Here is an 18,628-nt window from a genome sequence, read left to right as displayed (position 1 = left end):
ACTAAATACTTTTACCACAGATCCCCAACATGAGTTGTTGTTTATGTTCTAGTCCAACTATATTTGGTTTGGTTTACTTAGATCAAGTACTTACTATTAAGCTGGCCATAGACGCAAAGATCTGATCGTACGAATCGAGGATTCGTACGATTTTCAGACCATGTGTGGAGAGTCCCCACATTTTTCGTCCAGCGGAGATCGGTCGTTTAGTAGATCGGACAGGTTAAAAGATTTCTGTCGGCTGCCGATAATATCTCTGCATGTATTGTCGACCGTACGATTTTCAGTGGGAGACTGTTACTAGCTTTGTCGGACATAACTTTCCTACGATTGCTGTCAGGGGCAGAACATCGACTGATCTGTTCTTTTCTACTTTATTTGATCTTTATATGGTTAGTGGCAGGTCGGGAGATGGGGAAGTCTTTGCAACTATGGCCAGCTTTAAACAGCCTTGTACAGCTTAGAATCTAACGATGTGGTGCTTGAGGCAAAGGATAAAGGTGGCCATAGACTTAAAGATCCGCTCGTTTGGCGACATCGCCAAACGAGCGGATCTTTCCCCGATATGACACTAAACTGCGTGGCTATATCGGGGGTAATTCGAGCGTTCGGCCGTATGGCCGAACGATCGAATTACGATGCGCCAAGCGGCTCAGACTGGTCGGTCGGGTAAAAATCCAACCTTCCCGATCGATATCGTGGCCAGATATCGATCGGGATGACCCGTCGGAAGCCCCCATACACGGGCAGATAAGCTGTCAAATCGGTCCAAACGACCGATATCGGCAGCTTTATCTGCCCGTGTATGGCCACCTTAAGATATCAAGTGAAATGTTCAAACTCACTGGAAGAAAAAGCAGACTGTTAGAAAGCAGACTGTTCTGTTACTATTCTTACACTTTCCTGGAACAAGAAAATACTTCTCTTTTATTTCTATCTTTCTTTCCTTCCTATTACTAACATTCATTATTTTTATTATCCATGCCAGTAAAATACTGCATCCCTGGGTAATATGCCAGGGTACTAGCTCAGGAGAGAAGTTGCCCGCGATAAATCTTCACTACTGTGGGTCAGTACCATAAGGGAAATGGCACATTGGGCTACTTCATGCATTTTAAATCTCAGTTCTCAATAGCCCAGCAATGCTTTGCTAAAATTCCCAGAACAGCCCACCACAGACTTAAGTGTAATACACCTGGCACATGTGTCAGTGCTTGTCAGGCAAAAGTCATCTAGAAAAGCACAGTGTTGCAGGCTAGTAAAGTAATTGCACCTAAAGCACCAGGAATTAGCAATGTTGTCATTGTAGGCATGTCAGATTTGAAAACAATTTAGCTGTAATTGAGAACTGAGGTAAATTGCCCCCATGCTGTTTCTCTGTCTCTCTTTTAGGAATGAGCACGTACTGTTGCATGAACATCAAGTGAAATGAAGAGGAAATGAGCAGGCAGGTAAGCCCAGTAGTCATAGTGTTGCCACTTGGCCAGTATATTACCGGTAAAAATTATGCTTGACCCCATTGTTATTAATAGGGGGAAAAAAATCTAAATATATAGGAATGCTGGTATTTTTTTTCCAAAAAAGGTTGCAACCCTACCAGTAGACATCGCTACAAGTTGGCCACACATATATTGATAAAATCATATATTTCTTCATTTTTGGTACATGTATGTTCAGTGGATGATCCTGACCAATATCTACGTACCATGGATATCGGTTAGTTTGTTAGCTGATTTTTTTGCCTGTTGTTTTTGAGGAGAAAGAGTCCCCAACAGAAACACACAAAGATATGGAGAAAATATACAAGCTCCTTGTAGATAGTGAGAGAAAACAAGGTTAATTTAAATGCTAGTTTCATTTGTTCTTATTATTATCATTGCAGATAGAAATGGCCAGTGCTTCTCCCTGCCCAAATATACCTTTTAATGCAAAATGTAAAAAATAAAAGCACTATTTATCAAACAGAACGTGCTGTAACTGCCATCAGCTATGTCTCAGCAAATTAAGTTTTTCCAACAGGCTGGTTCTTCACGATACCTCGACGATGATATTTGTACAGGCTGACATTTAATTTTAAACCTGGTCTGTTGTTTTACAAAAAGTGAGGTAATGAAATAAGTAAGAGGTGGGAAACATTTTCTGGAAAAAAAGCAGCAAAAAAGGACAAAATGCAGAGAATAGCAGTAAAATATCTATGAGATTGCATACAACTTGAATTTCCAGTGGTTTAACTAAAAGGACCCTGGTTATAGTTTTGATTTGGACCCTTCTCATTATCATGGCAAAGATCTTTGACCCTACTTAACTAGTAATGTGTGGGCTGACCTGTGATGGGTGTGGGTGAGGGTCACATACAATACTGTAGAGCAGTAATCCCCAACCAGTGGCTCACAAGCAACCTGTTGCTCACCCAGCAACCCCTTGGATGTTGCTCTCAGTGGCCTCAAAGTAGGTGCTCATTTTTGCATTCCAGGCCTGGAGGTAAATTTAAGGGTAAGGGCAGATTCGGGGAGATTAGTCGCCCTGGCAACAAATCTCCTCTTCTTGGGGGCGACAATCTCTCGCGGTGATTCAAAGACGACGCTGGGGCGACTGATGTCCCCTAATCTGCCTGTGTGCCCTTACCCTTAAGTGAATAAAAACCAGGTGCAATGCCAAGTGCTGCCTCCTGTAGACTGGCTATTTGGTAGCTCTTATGTGGAGTGTCAATCAAAGGCCTTATTTGGCATCCCCGAGAACTTTATTCATGCTTGAGTGGCTCCCCAACTCTTTCTACATTTGACTATAGCTCATGGGTAAGAAAGGTTGAGGAACCCTGCTGTAGTGTTTTCTAAAATATAGCTTTTTTTGTGACTCGCACCACTGATCTGTGGGTGTGGGTTGGGTGAGGGTCCTACGATGGAAACATTTTGCATGTTAGGGTCGGGGGCAGGTTAAATTTTTCTTGACCCACATATCATTACTACTTACCACCAGTTTCTTTAACGCGCTACTCAGATCCATCAAAAGCATATGGAATGTTTAGTCAGAGCCATGAAATATCAAAATTTTTTTGCTGTAAGATCTAATGTTTAGGATCTTCCCAGCACATGTAATCCTTATGGAACAAAACACAAAAGAAGGCATCAAACACACCTGCTTGTAAAACATTAGTTTCAAAAAGTTTGGCGGCTCTGACATGTCAGATCTATTCTATTAATCTGTATATACACCTTTAGATCGTTTGGGTGTCCTATCACAAATGTTCACTAAATTACATACCACAGCACCTCTACTCTACTATAAGTTATATCCCTCTCAGCAGCATAGGATGTGTGGGGCAAACAGGAGGATTTTTGAAAAAAATGCTCTTATGCAGGTTATGGAAATTAAAACTTTGCTTTGGATATGCTTGCAAAAAGGCTCATTCATGCTAATATTTCAATTGCTTTTGTGAAATCACTGCACAGTTACAGCTGTGTCGAGAAGCCAAATTTCTTTTAATTAGACTGAGCAACGGCCAGTAATCAGGTACTGGGGATTATTAAATATTGTCTATAGTAAATATACTTTATAAATTATAAATATCCTTTATCTATATTTATATATTTATATTATATATTATTTGTCCTTCTATACTGAAATATATATTAATCTGCATATTTGTATACAGTTATGAATGGGGAGCAGCCATGATTGCCCCCCATTTACAATAAAATGTACGGATTTAAGATTGTAAGCTCCACTTTGGCAGGCACTGAATGATAAAGTGATGTAAGGTTCCAATGCGCTTTCATGCGCTCCTTCTTACAAATGCCCTGACAGGCATGGTGTTAGCCTGAGGACATGGGCAAAAATGTGAAAGTATGCATTTTTGTAATATTCTCGCACTCATAGGCTGATGACCATGTGCTTGTCAGTGCAATTGGAAGGAGTGGATGGGAGCACACTGGCTGATTAACAGCCTTGTAAACAATTAGCCTTAGAGTGGACATGTACCTTTTTAGACATGATTCAAAAGTCTGTCTATCATGTAAAAAATCCTGTAGAATCTTTCAAACAAAAAGTTCTCACTTAGCATTTATATCAGGTATGGAAGTTTTAATGAAAAAAATAATGTGGGTTTCAAGTGCAATCTGAAAAGGACTTTTATTATACAGTTTTTTATGTCTGGGTGACAGGTCTGCTTTAAGCTCACTTGAATTGTTTTCACAAAAGCAGAAAATTAGACTAAAGGTATTTCCAGCAGAGAACAACAAATCGTTTCTTACATGCTATCATGTTAAAAATAACTAAACCTATTTCTGTGAGTTAGTCCTTAGGGAACATTTTAGCTGCAATAAAATTGCCAATCCTTGCTTTTTTTTATGGACTAGAGAAGCTGAAGCAGATCATTTCACTAGCAATCTGTTCTAATGCTCTAATTCTGTATTGGAAGCCCTTGAGCTGGGTATAGCCCTCAAATAGGCACCTTTACTGCTCAGTAGCTTCATAGACTTTGTTTCATATCATCATTTTAATATAATCGGACCCCTTTATCAGAAGTAATGAGAAAATAATCACCTGTACCCTGATAATCTAATTATCTATCTTGCAAGGGCCAAACTTGGAGCTGTTCCAGTTCCCGGGTTAAAGTGGACCCATCACCCACAAAATCTTTTTTTTTATTAAAGCATTCATAGCTGTTGTAAACTCATTTAAAAATATCAGCTGTCAATCAAGTATTGCCTACCCCGCCTCTGTGCCTAGGCATAGAGGCGGGGCAAGCAATTACTTTCACTTTCCATTCAGCACTTCCAAAATGTCACCGCTCTCCCTACATTCCCCCAGCTCTCTTAACGATATAATTGTGTAACCAGTGCATGGAAACAAGATTCAAATAATTTATACAGTGTAATTAAAGTTGATTTTGCTTGACTAACATGATAAAATAGGATTTGGATAATTTTGTTTGGGTGACGTGTCCCTTTAAGCTCAAAAAAAAAAAGAAAAAAAGAGAGAGACTTTTGGTGACAAAAAATAGGTTAAAAAAAGCCTGATTAGTTGAACTTGTGCTGGAAAGGGGGATATATTGTACCTTTAACAACGTACGGTTTTATTACATTACAATTTGATTTTCTATATAATAAGAAAATCACAATCCACAAAATGCGGTCCATTATTCCATTGGGGATTTGGTATAACAGCGCTGTCAGACCATCCCAGTTTGAGGTCCTCTTGAAGGTCCAGCCATTTGTCAAGTCCCCCCCCCCAGCTAATAACAAATTCGCAGATGTAGGTAAATATTGGTTAATTGGTTGTTAAGATCTAATAATATCAAGGTCAGCGAAAACATTTCCACCCCTAATCTGGGCTTTCAACTGTAGCAAAAAGGTAGACTGACAAAAAAAGTTAGACTGACAATTGGGGTAGAATGCCTGTATCTGTATCATACATCTTGGAGGGGGGGGGGACACTATGGTAAAGAGTAGCGATTGTCTAGCCGAAAATTATTTTATTGGCACATCAGGATTACTGGTCAACATATTAAAAATAATCCATTTACATTACGTACATTTTGCACACCCTCATCTTAAAAGCACATAGTGCTGTTGCTTTGTATGCAAAGGGTTGTAGCAGAAAGTAGGAATGGCTATTTTAATGAGTTAACACTTTTATCACACAAAACGTGTGAGAAATAAAACAGACCAGCTCCAGACTGGCAATCTTTAGATTCTCGCAAATGCCAGAGGGGCTGCTATCATAGACAGTCACTATTTATGGGCATGTGGGTGGCTATTTGGCCCTCTATGTACTTAAAATGCCTGGTCCTATATTGAATCAAGGGGCATATTAAAAATGATTTTGGAAAGGTCCCTTAGGTGTAAAACCTCAATGGTAAAAAAAAAACACACACAATCTCCAAGTAATCAAGTCATGAATTATTCCTGCCAAAACATTGTGGCAAGCATAGTAGGTTTTTTTTTAACTTCCTCTGCACATACAATGAGTCTACAGTAAAGCAAATCAATAGGGCTGCTTCTGTTACATCAGCCCTTTAAAAGTTGCACATACCAGGAGCTGACAGGAAAGAAATTCAGAAGAAAACAAAGTAAGCAGCAAAATTAAAAAAAGTAGCACAGCTCATGAGACATTACATTTGCTTTTAGTCAGTATATTTGGTGTGTCCCTCGGCCTAAAAAACTAGCCGAATGATACTGTTAAACTATGCACCAAGTATTAAAAAGAAATAGTTTGGGCATTTTGTCTCCAAACCAGTTACAAAAACAAGTGGCAAGAATATATGTTCAGGAATTTTCTGCATACGCTAAAAATTGCAGAAAAATACAAAAGTATCTTTTTTTTATCTCTAAGAAAAACAAACATGTTTTGGGTAGGTAGGTTGCTGCCAACATACTATGACTTTGCTTGAAGGCAATACACGTTGGTTTGTTGCTATATAAAGGTGGCCATACACTGGCCGATAAAAGCTGCCGATAGACCGAGTCGGCAGCTTATTGGCCCGTGTATGGGGGCCCCCCGACGGGCTTCCCCCGATCGAGATCTGGCCGAAAGTCGACCAGATCTTGATTGGATGGGACTAAAAATCCCGTCGGATCGCGGCCGCATCTGTTCGTTGATGCGGTCCCGCGATCCGACCTCCAGTTCGCGTTCGCTAGGATCCGATCGTTGGGCCCTAGGGCCCATGATCGGATCAGCCCGATATTGCCCACCTCAAGGTGGGCATATTGGAGGGAGAGCCGCTCATTTGGCAACATCGCCAAACGAGCGGATCTCTCCATGTATGGCCACCTTAAGAGAAAGTAAAAAAAAATCTGGAACGTTTTTTTTTGCAGATGAATGTTATGATTACAACTTGATGACAGTTTGTTAATACATTTATTAAAACTTGTGTATTTATTGAAAATAGTAATAATAAAATGATTCACCAATATAGAGTTTTAACAGAAACATGGAGGGGTAAATTGTGGGATCCTGCCTATGTAACCAGAAAGCCAGCAGAAAATAGCATAACAGTTTAAAGCCACTGCTGCTTGCTGGCATGCCATTTGACCCTGGAATCAAACCTATACACTGACTTTCTATTTAACACTTCATGTTTGCAGGATGGCCATTGCTCTTTATTTACTGCTACAGACACAAATGGGACTAACTGCATTTCATTTTTAAAAGTCTAATCCCAGTATAAATCTGGGAAGCATGCAGGATGTGTCAAACATTGTCATCTTTTAATTTAATACATAATTTAAAAAAAAAAAAAAAAAATGATTGTTTAATTCACTATACATCTTTTAGAAGTACAGGTATTTAAAATATTTTGCCTTTTGTTTAAACTTGTCACCTCACAACATCATGATGTAAAGGAAACATGCAACATTCAAAAAGAGACAAAGCAAAGCAATGAAGTGCTTGAGAGCAAATTCAGAATGCAATCGGTTTTCCAGCACACTCACTGCATAATGCCATGGATTCCTAAGCTTGGCCTTATCACGTGTGCCACTGATGAACAAACACTGACAGCTTTTTTGCATTTGTAAAGGCTCTTCAGCAGCTGTGGTGATCCCACCGCAGAGCAATGAATTCAGCGTGCAGCCCAGCTGGCCCCCAACAGAAGACCACTTTACACAATGCAGCACAAGCAGCATGGTCAACCAAAGACCACTGGCCCTCTCACTCTACAAACATTATGCCTAGGCAGGGATTTCTTTGGGACCTCCTTATTCAAAATTATCACATTGTGATTTAAGAGTTTTTCCATGTAAAGTTTATTTAAACAAGAATCTCAATTACAGAAAAAAGTAGCAACGTTACTGTTCCAGTCATCTGAATATCTATATGATCAGAGAAGGAAAAACTGTGACTAATTATCTTTTATATGTTCTTCTCCCTGAAAGAAATATCAATTGTTAGGAGTCATGCTAATGCATATAATATACAGTGCCTTGCAAAAGTCTTATCCCCCCCCCTTGGCATTTTTCAGGTTTTGTTGCCTCACAACCTGAAATTAAAATGGATTCTTTGAGAGTTTGCACCATTTCATTTACAGAACATGCCTACAACTTTGAAGATGTTTGCCTCATTTTGCCAGTGGGATTTTTGCCATCCCTCAAGGCACAACTGCTCCAGCTCCTTCATGTTGGATGGTTTTCGCTTGTAAACAGCAATCTTCAAGTCTGACCACAGATTCTCAACTGGATTGAGGTCTGGACTTTGACTAGGCCATTCCAACACATTTAAACGTTTCCCCTTAAACCACTCGAGTGTTGCTTTAGCAGTATGCTTCGGGTCATTGTCCTGCTGGAAGGTGAACCTCCGTCCTAGTCTCAAATCACAGGCAGACTGACACAGGTTTTGCTCAAGAATATCCCTGGATTTAGCACCATCCATCTTCCCCTCGACTTGGGCCAGTTTCCCATTCCCTGCTGCTGAAAAACATCCCCACAGCATGATGCTGCCACCACCATGTTTCACTGTGGTGATGGTGTTCTTGGGGTGATGGGATGTGTTGGGTTTGCGCCAGACATAGCATTGGCTGCCAAAAAGTTCAATTTTAGTTTCATCTGACCACCTCCCTCCATACATTTAGGGAGTCGCTCACAAAAGTAATGGCTTTTTTCTGGCCACTCTTACATAAAGCCCAGCCCTATACACTAGCAGAGTTTCCTGGGTTTCAATGTAATAAAAAACAAACAAAGTGCACCCTACTTACCACCCGGCAACTAAATATATAAACTAAAGCATGTGCAGCAACATACAAAATTAGGCATGAGAGAGGAGGAAATACCCAGTGCTTACATTCACAATGCTTTACTGTGCACTCTTAATGCAAGACACTTCAGCAATGCTATCCAAACACGGCAATATCTCCAGATGAGCAGATGTTTGCCTGGTTTGACTAAGGTTCTCTGCTGAGAGCATTGTTCTGGGCCCATACAAAGGTGAATAGGTTGCCAACTAGGGTCAAAAGAAGCAGCCATTCACCAACCAATGTCTATAGATGTATGAACTCTTCCAAGCAGAGGTCCAGTTTCTGTGTTCAGCACCGATAATTTAAATATGAAGCACTCAGACAAGTATAGCAAGATAGGGGCATTATTAATTAACATGGAAGGGCAACATTTTATGGAGGATATGAAGCAAGATGCAACAAAACTGAAAAATGAGAATACAGAAGGTAGCAATATTTAAATTGCAATTAGTAAGGCCAGTGACACACAGGCAATTTGGGCTGTAACATCTGCTATATGTTTTCAACTGACAAAAGTTGCTTTCATAAAATTTCAATGAGGCTATTTCTGGCAATTTGGCAAAGCCACCCCCCCTCCTCCCCAGGCTACTAAAAATGTGGGCTCCTAGTATTCAAGACGGCCCTGTGAGCAAAATGTTTGTAGTGCTATAGGATAAATGCAAATACGAGTGAAGAAAAGAAAAAAAAGATGACTGGGAATGTGCAATAATTGTTTTGTTGAAAACCATTTGTAGCCACATAATTCAAAACAAGTTACGTCTGTGCCAGAATCTGTCTTTTATGAGCTAGTCAGGGGTTGTCTGCAGTTGTACTGTCGGTAGACAGGAGATTTTAGAAGGGCATATAAAAAGTTCCAAAGCATGGATGCAACTCACACTCAGAAAGCAGAAATATCCATGAGAATATTTAAGTGACATAAGCTGGCAGCAGCAGCTGGAACTATTTCAATATCCAGGTCAAGAAGAACATCCTCATTCATCTCAATAGAATGCTTACATAAAGGGGAAGTTCAACTTTAAATTAACTTTTAGTATGATGTAGACCAGTGATCCCCAACCAGTAGCTCCAACCCCTTGGATGTTGCTCTGTGTCCTCAAAGCAGGTGCTTATTTTTAAATTCCATGCTTGAAAGCAAGTTTTAATTATATAAAGACGAAGTATAGTGCCAGGCAGAGCCTCCTGTAGGCTGCCACTCAACATAGGAGCTACTGAATAGCCAATCACAGCCCTTATTTAGCATCTCAAGGGACTTATTCATGCTTGTGTTGCTCGTCAACTCTTTTTAGATTTGAATGTGGCTCACGGGTAAAAAAAGGCTGGGGACCCCTGATGTAGACAGTAGTGATGTGCAGGTCGGCCCCGAAGCCTGCGGGTTCTGGCTGACGCCTGAACTTTAGTGTCCACTCTCCCCGCCCACAGCCTTCTTCTGCCCCACTTCCGCGTTTGAGCGCTCCTTTTTATATACTTGCACAGGCCCTGCCCCTTTCGTGACAGCACAGCAGACGTATAAAGAGGGGAGTACGCGGGGTTAGGGTCAGGTGCAGGCTCACATCACTAGTAGACATTGATATTCTGAGACAAGTTGCAATGAGTCCTATATACTGTGTTTTAATTATTTAGCTTTTTGTTTGCCAGTTATCCAATATGGAATTTCAACAGCTATATGGTGCCTAGGGCCCAATTAATTCAAGCAACTAGGCAGTGGTGTGAATGAATAGGAGAGGGCCTAAAAAGAAAGATAAAAACTAATAACATTTTAGACTATTGTAGAGCAATTGTTTTTTTGTTTCTTCTGGGTTTAGTGGGTTCTGCTGGGTTCAGTGATTTCCTTTAGAAGATGTAGAAAGGTAGATGTAATTTAAAGCTATATACCAAATAAAAGAACTAAAGACTAGCTGTTAAGAATATGACATTCCATGGCATAATATAGTTAATTTAAAGGTAAACTACGCATTTAAGGCCAAAAGCTGATACAGGGGTCTTCATGACCAATGTCTGTCAGGTTACAGACTCCTACAGGACAAGGTCCGCTTCTCGTGGTGTAGTACAACAAATCTGAGTGGGTGCAAATGCCATTTTCTGGTTTATTGCAAAATTATTTTTTTAAGTAAAAGAAAAAAATATATTTACTGTTACTACAGCGAATAAAAGAAATAGAGGCAGCTGATTGCAGAGTGAATGGAACATCAAGGAGAGACAAAGAAAAAAAAAAAAAAAGGATGACTTTTCTTTTCTTGGCATTTGGTATGTTGCATTGGATGCCGTAGGCACTTTTCTTGTTGTTGTGACTAGCCTTTTCAGCACTTTGGATAAACCCTTCCTTGTGCCCCAATGAAAACAGCAATAATGCACATTAAAAATTCAGCAGGATTGTCCTTTCCTAGTGTAGACTACAACCTGGGCAATTCTGCTTACTGCTCTTTTGAAACAGAAACACTAGCTAAGATGCATTATGTAAAAGCCCAAAAAGCAACTCCAGTCGAGTGATTCTAACATACACTACAGAATCATTCTTTCTATACAATGGAGCCATATATGAATTTTATTCCAGGCCAACTACTACAAATATTTTGTAGTATATTTCTCAAAAGATAAAACTAGAGCTTGCCACAATTCTCTATTCACTGTTCAATATAACTCACATTCCCAACATGCTTCAGTTCTTTATAACCAGTAACAAAATCTGTAAATGATTATTAATTTATAGATATTTGTCTCTTAAGCAAAAGCAAATAAAATATTTATTGTTAGCTAGTCTTCTTTTAGGTAAGGATTAAGGAAGGTTTTCATCTCTGTGAAGGGCTATTAATGACATTTGGCCTGCTAACTAGCATGCAAAGAACGTCCTATAGCTATACAGGTTGAAACCTGTCTGCTCGTGAATCAATAAAGTCAGTTTTCGCAGGTGTTGTTCAATTTTTAGAGGTCAGAAAACAAGACAGAACTAAAATATGGGTAATCATACTTGGGTTTCCCACTACAAGACAATGTCCTCCTTTTTTGGGAAGCTCAGTGGTGCTCATTGAGAAGAACCCTAGGCCGGTGCAGTTTCCTGTTAACAGAAGCACCAGCCCAGAGTATCATGTAAGTGATTACTATCACTGGGTGTTGTCTAACATTTTGGTAATTTATACTTTTCTACACTTTAAGCAGAGCACAAACAGGGCGATAGAGTTTGCCAATGTGAGCAGTTTTCTACCAGACCTATCAGCTTAAACAATTGCATATTGCAAGTATAATTGCAGGTCTGTGGAAATACAATCATCCATGTATACAGGGCACTTAAGTTCAATGCCCTTTTTATAACAAATATACTACCATGACTTAAATAGCCAAAGATATGCAATATATGGCTAAAAGTATCCAGACAACCCTACCACAGCAAATTTCCTCAGCTGGAATACTCTCTGCCAAGTTTAAACGGTCTCTGAAATAAACACCAGCACATGAACTATTTATAGCAAGCATTTTCTATGGCAAGCCACTGCACATAAGCCTAATAACATGCACAATTCATTCGCTGGGTATGGTGTAAAGGACCGCCGATTCCTGCTTCACTATTTTAAAAATCTGATGGATGAGTCTGCATTTAGATGATACCTGCATTAATTCATTATGTCAACTTACATTTTGTGGGAGAGAAATGATGAATCTTACCAGGAGAATACTACCTGACTAAAGAAGAGGATTGTCTAACCCCTTTCAACCATTTGCTTACCCTTCCCCAATGCTATGATAACGCAATAGTTGAGCATATTAGCCTAAAACTAAATGGAAGTAAGAAGAAAGAACACTGGGAGATGAGCGAACACACCTTAGTCAGGAATTACAAAATGTCTAAGGGTAAAAAAAAAAATTAGCAATTTCCAACTGTAATTTATTAGTAATTGCTCTTTTAACACAATGGTTAGGCTAGGGCCACACAACAGATTCGCCACCTGCTGAGAATTCACTGCCAACACTGTTCCTCTTCTGCTGCACTGTGGTGCACCCGAGCAGATGCAATGATTCCGGGTGCAGGGAGCGCACATACAGGAGGGTTAACTGGCTCCTGATCCACAGAGAGAAATAGTATAGAATAGAAGAGTGTTAGTGTAATATAGATATCTTAGCCCTTAAAATATATTATGTTTTATGTGATAACTGAGGCAATTAAAAAAAAAAAAAATTAGTAGTAGTAGCAGTAGTAAAGTAGCTATAGTGTCAGGAATAACAACCGCATTAGAGATGTGAGAAAGAGTTAAAAGAAGGGGTGTGACTAATTTAATTATAGAAGAAATAAAAAATAAGCAGAAGTAGGCTGCTGTGGTCCTTTTGCATTAAACAAAATATTCATTCTAGAAGTTTGCTAGCGTACATAAAAATACCCCTAAGGTGTGAAAGGTGAGCAATAAGAGGACAAAAACAGAAACTAAGTGCTGCAGTTCTGTGGAATAAAGAAGATAGAAAGCTTATGTATTGATGTTGCAAGTCACTCAGAAACATAAGTCACAAGAGGTTAATGGTTGCAAAAATGAAATGTTTATTTTCTTCTTTTTTTTATTTTTATTTGTTGGTTAAAGGATTAGTGTGCCATTTGTTCCTTTTTTCTGCTTGTCTTCACAGAATAGCTGTTTTGAATACAGTACTCGAACACCCGAATTGCTAGTAATGTTAATGATGTTATAATGTAGAATTACAAACTGTAAACAATGTTGCCATGTGGTATATATTTCCCTTAGAGCTCTCTATGAAAGAATAACTCAATAAATCACATTCTCATCACAACTAACACAAATTAAACATAGCTCTTAATCGAAAACAAGCATACAGGGACAAAATCAGTATAGGTATGAAAAAACATGTCCACTGTAACTGTCCTTTATTTTATCTTCCTGGAATACAACTCCCTTTATTTTAGTTCTTGGCATATGCAAAAAAGATAGGCAGAACGTCAAATGCAAATGGCAACCAACAGTGAAAAATACTTTATAAAAGAAATAGAGAATTCTTAGACAGTCTGCTTAGCACAGTGCGAGTATAAATGTACATGTGTGCATTTCAAGAAATTCACTTGAAAAGCATCAGCTGCAATATAGAACAAACTCAAAACCTTTGGTAAAACAACAGATTAATACTCCCATTTTGAAGAATATATTTAAAAGTATGATGGTGAAAACAATAGGCCTTGAGTTCTCAGCATTACTAGTAAATTACCTTTAGGTAACAAAAGTCAAACTTGATTTGAACATGTAAACCGCACATCAGTTGTTAACAAGATGTCACAATTTTTTCTGACATCAGTAATATCTAAATAACACCTGCCAACTCTCTATTCCTCAACATCCATTATCCATTTTGAATGTACTTAATTGCTAAAGCTTTCCATTAGTGTTGGGGCATGAGATGACACAAAGCATTCTGGTCACCAATAGTGAGAATAGGTATCAAAACTTGTGGGGTATTCTAATCCAAGTCTTATCTTATTGGTAACAATACGAAGTGCCTTGAGAATTCTATGGCTGCTGCATCTGACCCATGCAAGCCTCAAAAGGAATGTTCTAGCAGTCAAGGATCCAGTTTGTTACACAAACTGACAGCACTTTAGTCAACTTTCATGAACCAATCAAAATAAAAAACAAAAAATTTTCTAAACTCGGATGAATAGGATCGACTCGAAAACTCGAATCAAATTCAAACTGAATTCGATTTGAATTTTGAAAACTCGATCCGAGTTGTTTCTCTGATAAAAAACATTGAATCACAGGAATGCTGCAAACAACTCCAAATTGATCCCAGGACGTCTCCCATTGACTAAAACATCAATTCAGCAGGTTTGAGGTGGCAAATAGTCAGATTCGAGGGCAAGAGTATGATAGATCTCGAAAATCAAATTTGAATTTTGAAAAAAAAAACTTGAATTGAATTTTGACAATTCCCTAGTCGAATTTGATAGTTTTGGCCATAAAAAAAACTTTTTTCAATTAGACCTTTGATGTGTACTGCAAATGAAATGAATTGCATCCACCTGTCTGTGCACACATTGGGAGGAAAAAATGCCATGACTCATATAGGGCATAATGATAATGATTCTGCCTAAGGGTAGGAGTACACGGGCGTTTTCGGAGCGATCCGACACACTGCACAAAAACGCAGGGGTCAAGTCGGATGCGACAGAAATAAGGTAGAGTAATAGCATTTTCGGATGGTGTCGCAGTATCGATCCGACGTGACACGAATGTCGGATGCAGCCAATGCGCCTGCATCGGACAGTTGCGTCAGATCAACGCTGCGACTTCATCCGACATTTGCATATCTTACATTATTTCTGTTGCATCCGACTTGACCCCTGGCTTTTTTTGTGCAGCGCGTCGGATCGCGCCGTATACGCTTGTCTAGTCCTACCCTTAAGGAAAACGCTGGCTTATTTAGTTCCTTGCAGATATTAAGATGGCCATAGACGCAAAGATCTGATCGTACGAATCGAGGATTCGTATGATTTTCGGAACGTGTGTGGAGAGTCCCGACATTTTTCGTCCGGCGGAGATCGGTCGTTTGGTCGATCGGACAGGTTAGAAAATTTCTGTCGGCTGCCGATAATATCTCTGCGTGTATTGCCGATCGTACGATTTTCAGTGGGAGACTGTCACTAGCTTTGGTTGGACATAGATATCGTACGATTGCTGTCAGGGGCAGAACATTGCTGATCTGTTCTTTTACTAATCTGACTGGTAAGACTTTGATCTGAATGGTTAGTGGCGGGTCGGGAGATGGGAAAGTCCGATCGTACGATGATTCGTACGATCGGATCATTGCATCTATGGCCAGCTTTATGATTCCAAGCAATGTAGTGTGGATTAGCACACCCACCTTCTAGGTCAGCAAAGATATGCCTGGTGCACGTGGGTGGAGGCTTGACAAAGGGGGTGACCCCGAAACGTTGTTGTGCACTCCGCTTCAATATATCACTGAAAACTTCATGCAGACCTGTGTGCCTGTGAAGTTCTTTCGACACTACAGCTTAATGATGGCACCCGTACAACAAAAACTTATATTAAAAAAAACACTAGTGGAAAAAATGCAGGAAACGCTGAAGGCACAATTGCTACTACTCTTTATGCTAAAGATGAACTTTTAAAGGAACCCTCAATGGTGGTGAAGTGGACTACAACCTAATGTGAACAAATGATTATAAAGTCAGTGTAAAACACATTCATGGAGTTCCTATATAGCAAATCACAATGACGTGTTGTCTGGCAGGCCGCTGCATCAAGACTAGACATGGAAACTGCAAAGGACTAGAAAGGAGGACATGCCAAGCCTGTGCTACAGCAGCTCATTACAGTTCACTAGTGTCTGTGTATGGACACAACTTGGCATCATGACACCTGTATACACTAGATCACAGCGCTGAATGTCTCTGTGACGTTGCCCTTCCATTGAACACACACAAGCGAGGGCAAAAATCGGGGGGATCCACCCCCAACTGTTTTCTCGATTAGACAGAGTGTGACGTCAGGGAGTTATCGAAGCAGCCATGACATAGTTTAGAGGGACAGCATGACGTCACGGCGAGCAGTGCCTGATGCCTGTGACACCTGTTGCTCGTATCAAAGCAAACGCAAAAGCACAGGAGGCAGAAAGAGAAGTCATGGGGTTAGCAGACAGTAGCCACGGTTATAAGGAGGGGGAGCTGATTTGTGGGCTGCGGTCGTGCTGCCACGGTCTGATCGGTGCAGATATGCAAGTGTCCATTCGTGCGCCCCTCCTCTCCCTCTCCAAATAAACACCACCCCCACCACTTAGGGGGGAGTTGAGATGTTGCCAGGCAGAATTTCTGCGACACGATTCCTTGTAGGGTGGTACGAGTTGAACGAACAGACAGTTGGAGCTGGGAGAGGAGGGCTAAATAAATGGCAGTTTGTTTTGGTGGCTGTCCAGTGCGCGGCCTTCTAGCTAGTGTTAAACTACAACTCCCAGCAGCCAGCGAGAGGGCTGCCACCAGCTCTACATCAACATCACAAGCCTCGCTCAGAAAAGCTGAGAGCAAGACTGTAGGGGAGACGTATGGGCAAGGTGAACAAAAGAGTCCGATCTATGGGAACTTCCTTCTCCACATGCGACAAATGCTCCTCTGCAATGCGGTGAGCTTGAAGTTGAGCGAATGCAGACAATAGAATGGAGTGTTTGTAGTGGGGAGAGGACGTCAGATGGGCAGAGTGTGCACAAAAGGGAGGCAAGTTTAGCTCGCGTGGGAGCCTTTCCTTCCAGCAAACACAATCACAGGCCCCGCTGCCATTTGCAGCCAAAGCGGACAGCTTCTTCTGTACATACACATTTATATATATAGATTATAGGTCACTAGTGGCGCACCGGATGCGAACAAAAGAGAACACAACGCTCATCAAATCCATTGCTTCCCATGCCATTAAAACTTAATTCTGCAACGGATTAATAAAGCCTCCCCCCCTCCAACACACACACTGTAACATGATCCTCTTCTGTTCTTCATCGCACCAGGGCAAATAAGATCCCATTCGGGACAACTGAACGCCATAAGCAGGGAGAAAGCCTTCCAGAGCTTTGCCATGAATACTGGCCACATGCCGGGGGGTGGGGGTGCAGCTTCTGCAACACTGGCCTAACCTGCTGCTGCTGCCCTCCAGTTGCTTCAACTACAACTTCCAGCGGCTGATGAGGAGTGTTATAGTTTAACAACAATCTAGACATTTAACATAGTCTTAACAGTTGTGTCATTTGAGGTCAAAGTATATAATCCCCCCCCCCTGCAAGGTTATGGTTTAACCCGCAGCCTTCCTGCTTTAGCGACTCGGAGGCATTTAAATGTCCCTTTGGCGCAATAATAACCTTAAATGGCTTTGTATACTTACATATCTCTTCTGGATGATATTCCTCTTGGGCCTTTCCTTGCTCATCCTGTTATCGAGACCGGGGTACAATTGCCTCATGAATGAACAGCACGGTTCAACATTAATCGCCTAAACAAGATATTCCGGCTGCTTTTATAATCCGATTCTTGATTTCCTCTTCTCTGTCTCGGTCAACAGATTCACCTTGAGACCAATCCCCCCTCAGAAGAAAAGGCGATCGATACCCACGAAAAATCCCTTTAATAAAATAACCATCGTGGAAAATTTGAACATAAAAAAAAACCGACGCCCTGTGCTTTTTTTTTTCCTCCGTGTGTTTTGTTTATATTCACAGTCTCCAATGCAAACGTAACATAGTTTGGTTCAGGATAAAAAGCTACATCCTGCACATGAATGGAATCCGGGGGCTTCTGGTTCTAGAAAAAAAAAAGGGGTGTGTGCATAAATAAGAATTATAATTAAAAAAGCAAATGCTGGAAGTCACGTTTAAGCTGCAGCAGAGTGAAGTCTAACAGCAGTGAGGGCTGCACTGTGTGTTTCTCTCTAGCCTTTTTTTTTTTTTTTTTTTACTCGGCCCTTGTCAGCCAATAGCGGCCGGCAGGGTGGTGTCTAGTTCCCATGCAGAGAAAGACTCCGTGACGTCACAGTGACGCAACCAATCACATGGGACAGGAAGCTTCCAGCCCTGAAGGCTTAGTGCTCGGCTTATATGAAATGTGAACATAGAAAGCCAGTTCAATATTAAAGGGACAGGGACACTAAACCCGAATTGCCTTACTTATATAACAGCGTACCACTGATGGCGTTCGTTGATATATTTGAATAAAATACATTACAATGAGCACCTAACATGGCAGGGGTAAGGAGGCAATAACGCTAAAACGAATCCCCCGGTAACAGACATAACTGCGTTCGGCAAAGGTTTGTGTTAATACAAGATTCAGCCTTAGTGCGTTTTAAAGTTAACTGGACCTTTAAGCGTGCCAAGAACGAGGCGCCTCAAAAATTGCATAAGCATGTGGAAGCAGCT

At 40.6% G+C, this 18,628-nt stretch overlaps 1 protein-coding gene across 2 annotated transcripts in view; it reads right to left on the bottom strand.

Annotated features, from left to right (window-relative positions):
- jarid2.S (jumonji and AT-rich interaction domain containing 2 S homeolog) overlaps positions 1-18,189 on the bottom strand; it is a 138,114-nt gene extending 119,925 nt beyond the window's left edge. Inside the window, exon 1 of one of the 2 annotated variants that reach the window (XM_041567210.1) lies at positions 17,599-18,189. In XM_041567210.1, the coding sequence (XP_041423144.1) occupies positions 17,599-17,676 (78 nt within the window). In that variant the 5' untranslated portion in view covers positions 17,677-18,189. 2 annotated transcript variants of the gene reach the window in all.
- Between the last annotated feature and the right edge of the window lie 439 nt (positions 18,190-18,628).

Source organism: Xenopus laevis, chromosome 6S, assembly GCF_017654675.1.
Source record: "Xenopus laevis strain J_2021 chromosome 6S, Xenopus_laevis_v10.1, whole genome shotgun sequence".
Taxonomy (NCBI): domain Eukaryota; kingdom Metazoa; phylum Chordata; class Amphibia; order Anura; family Pipidae; genus Xenopus; species Xenopus laevis.
Note: the sequence above shows the minus strand (reverse complement) of the source record. Positions and strands in the feature narration are given on the sequence as shown.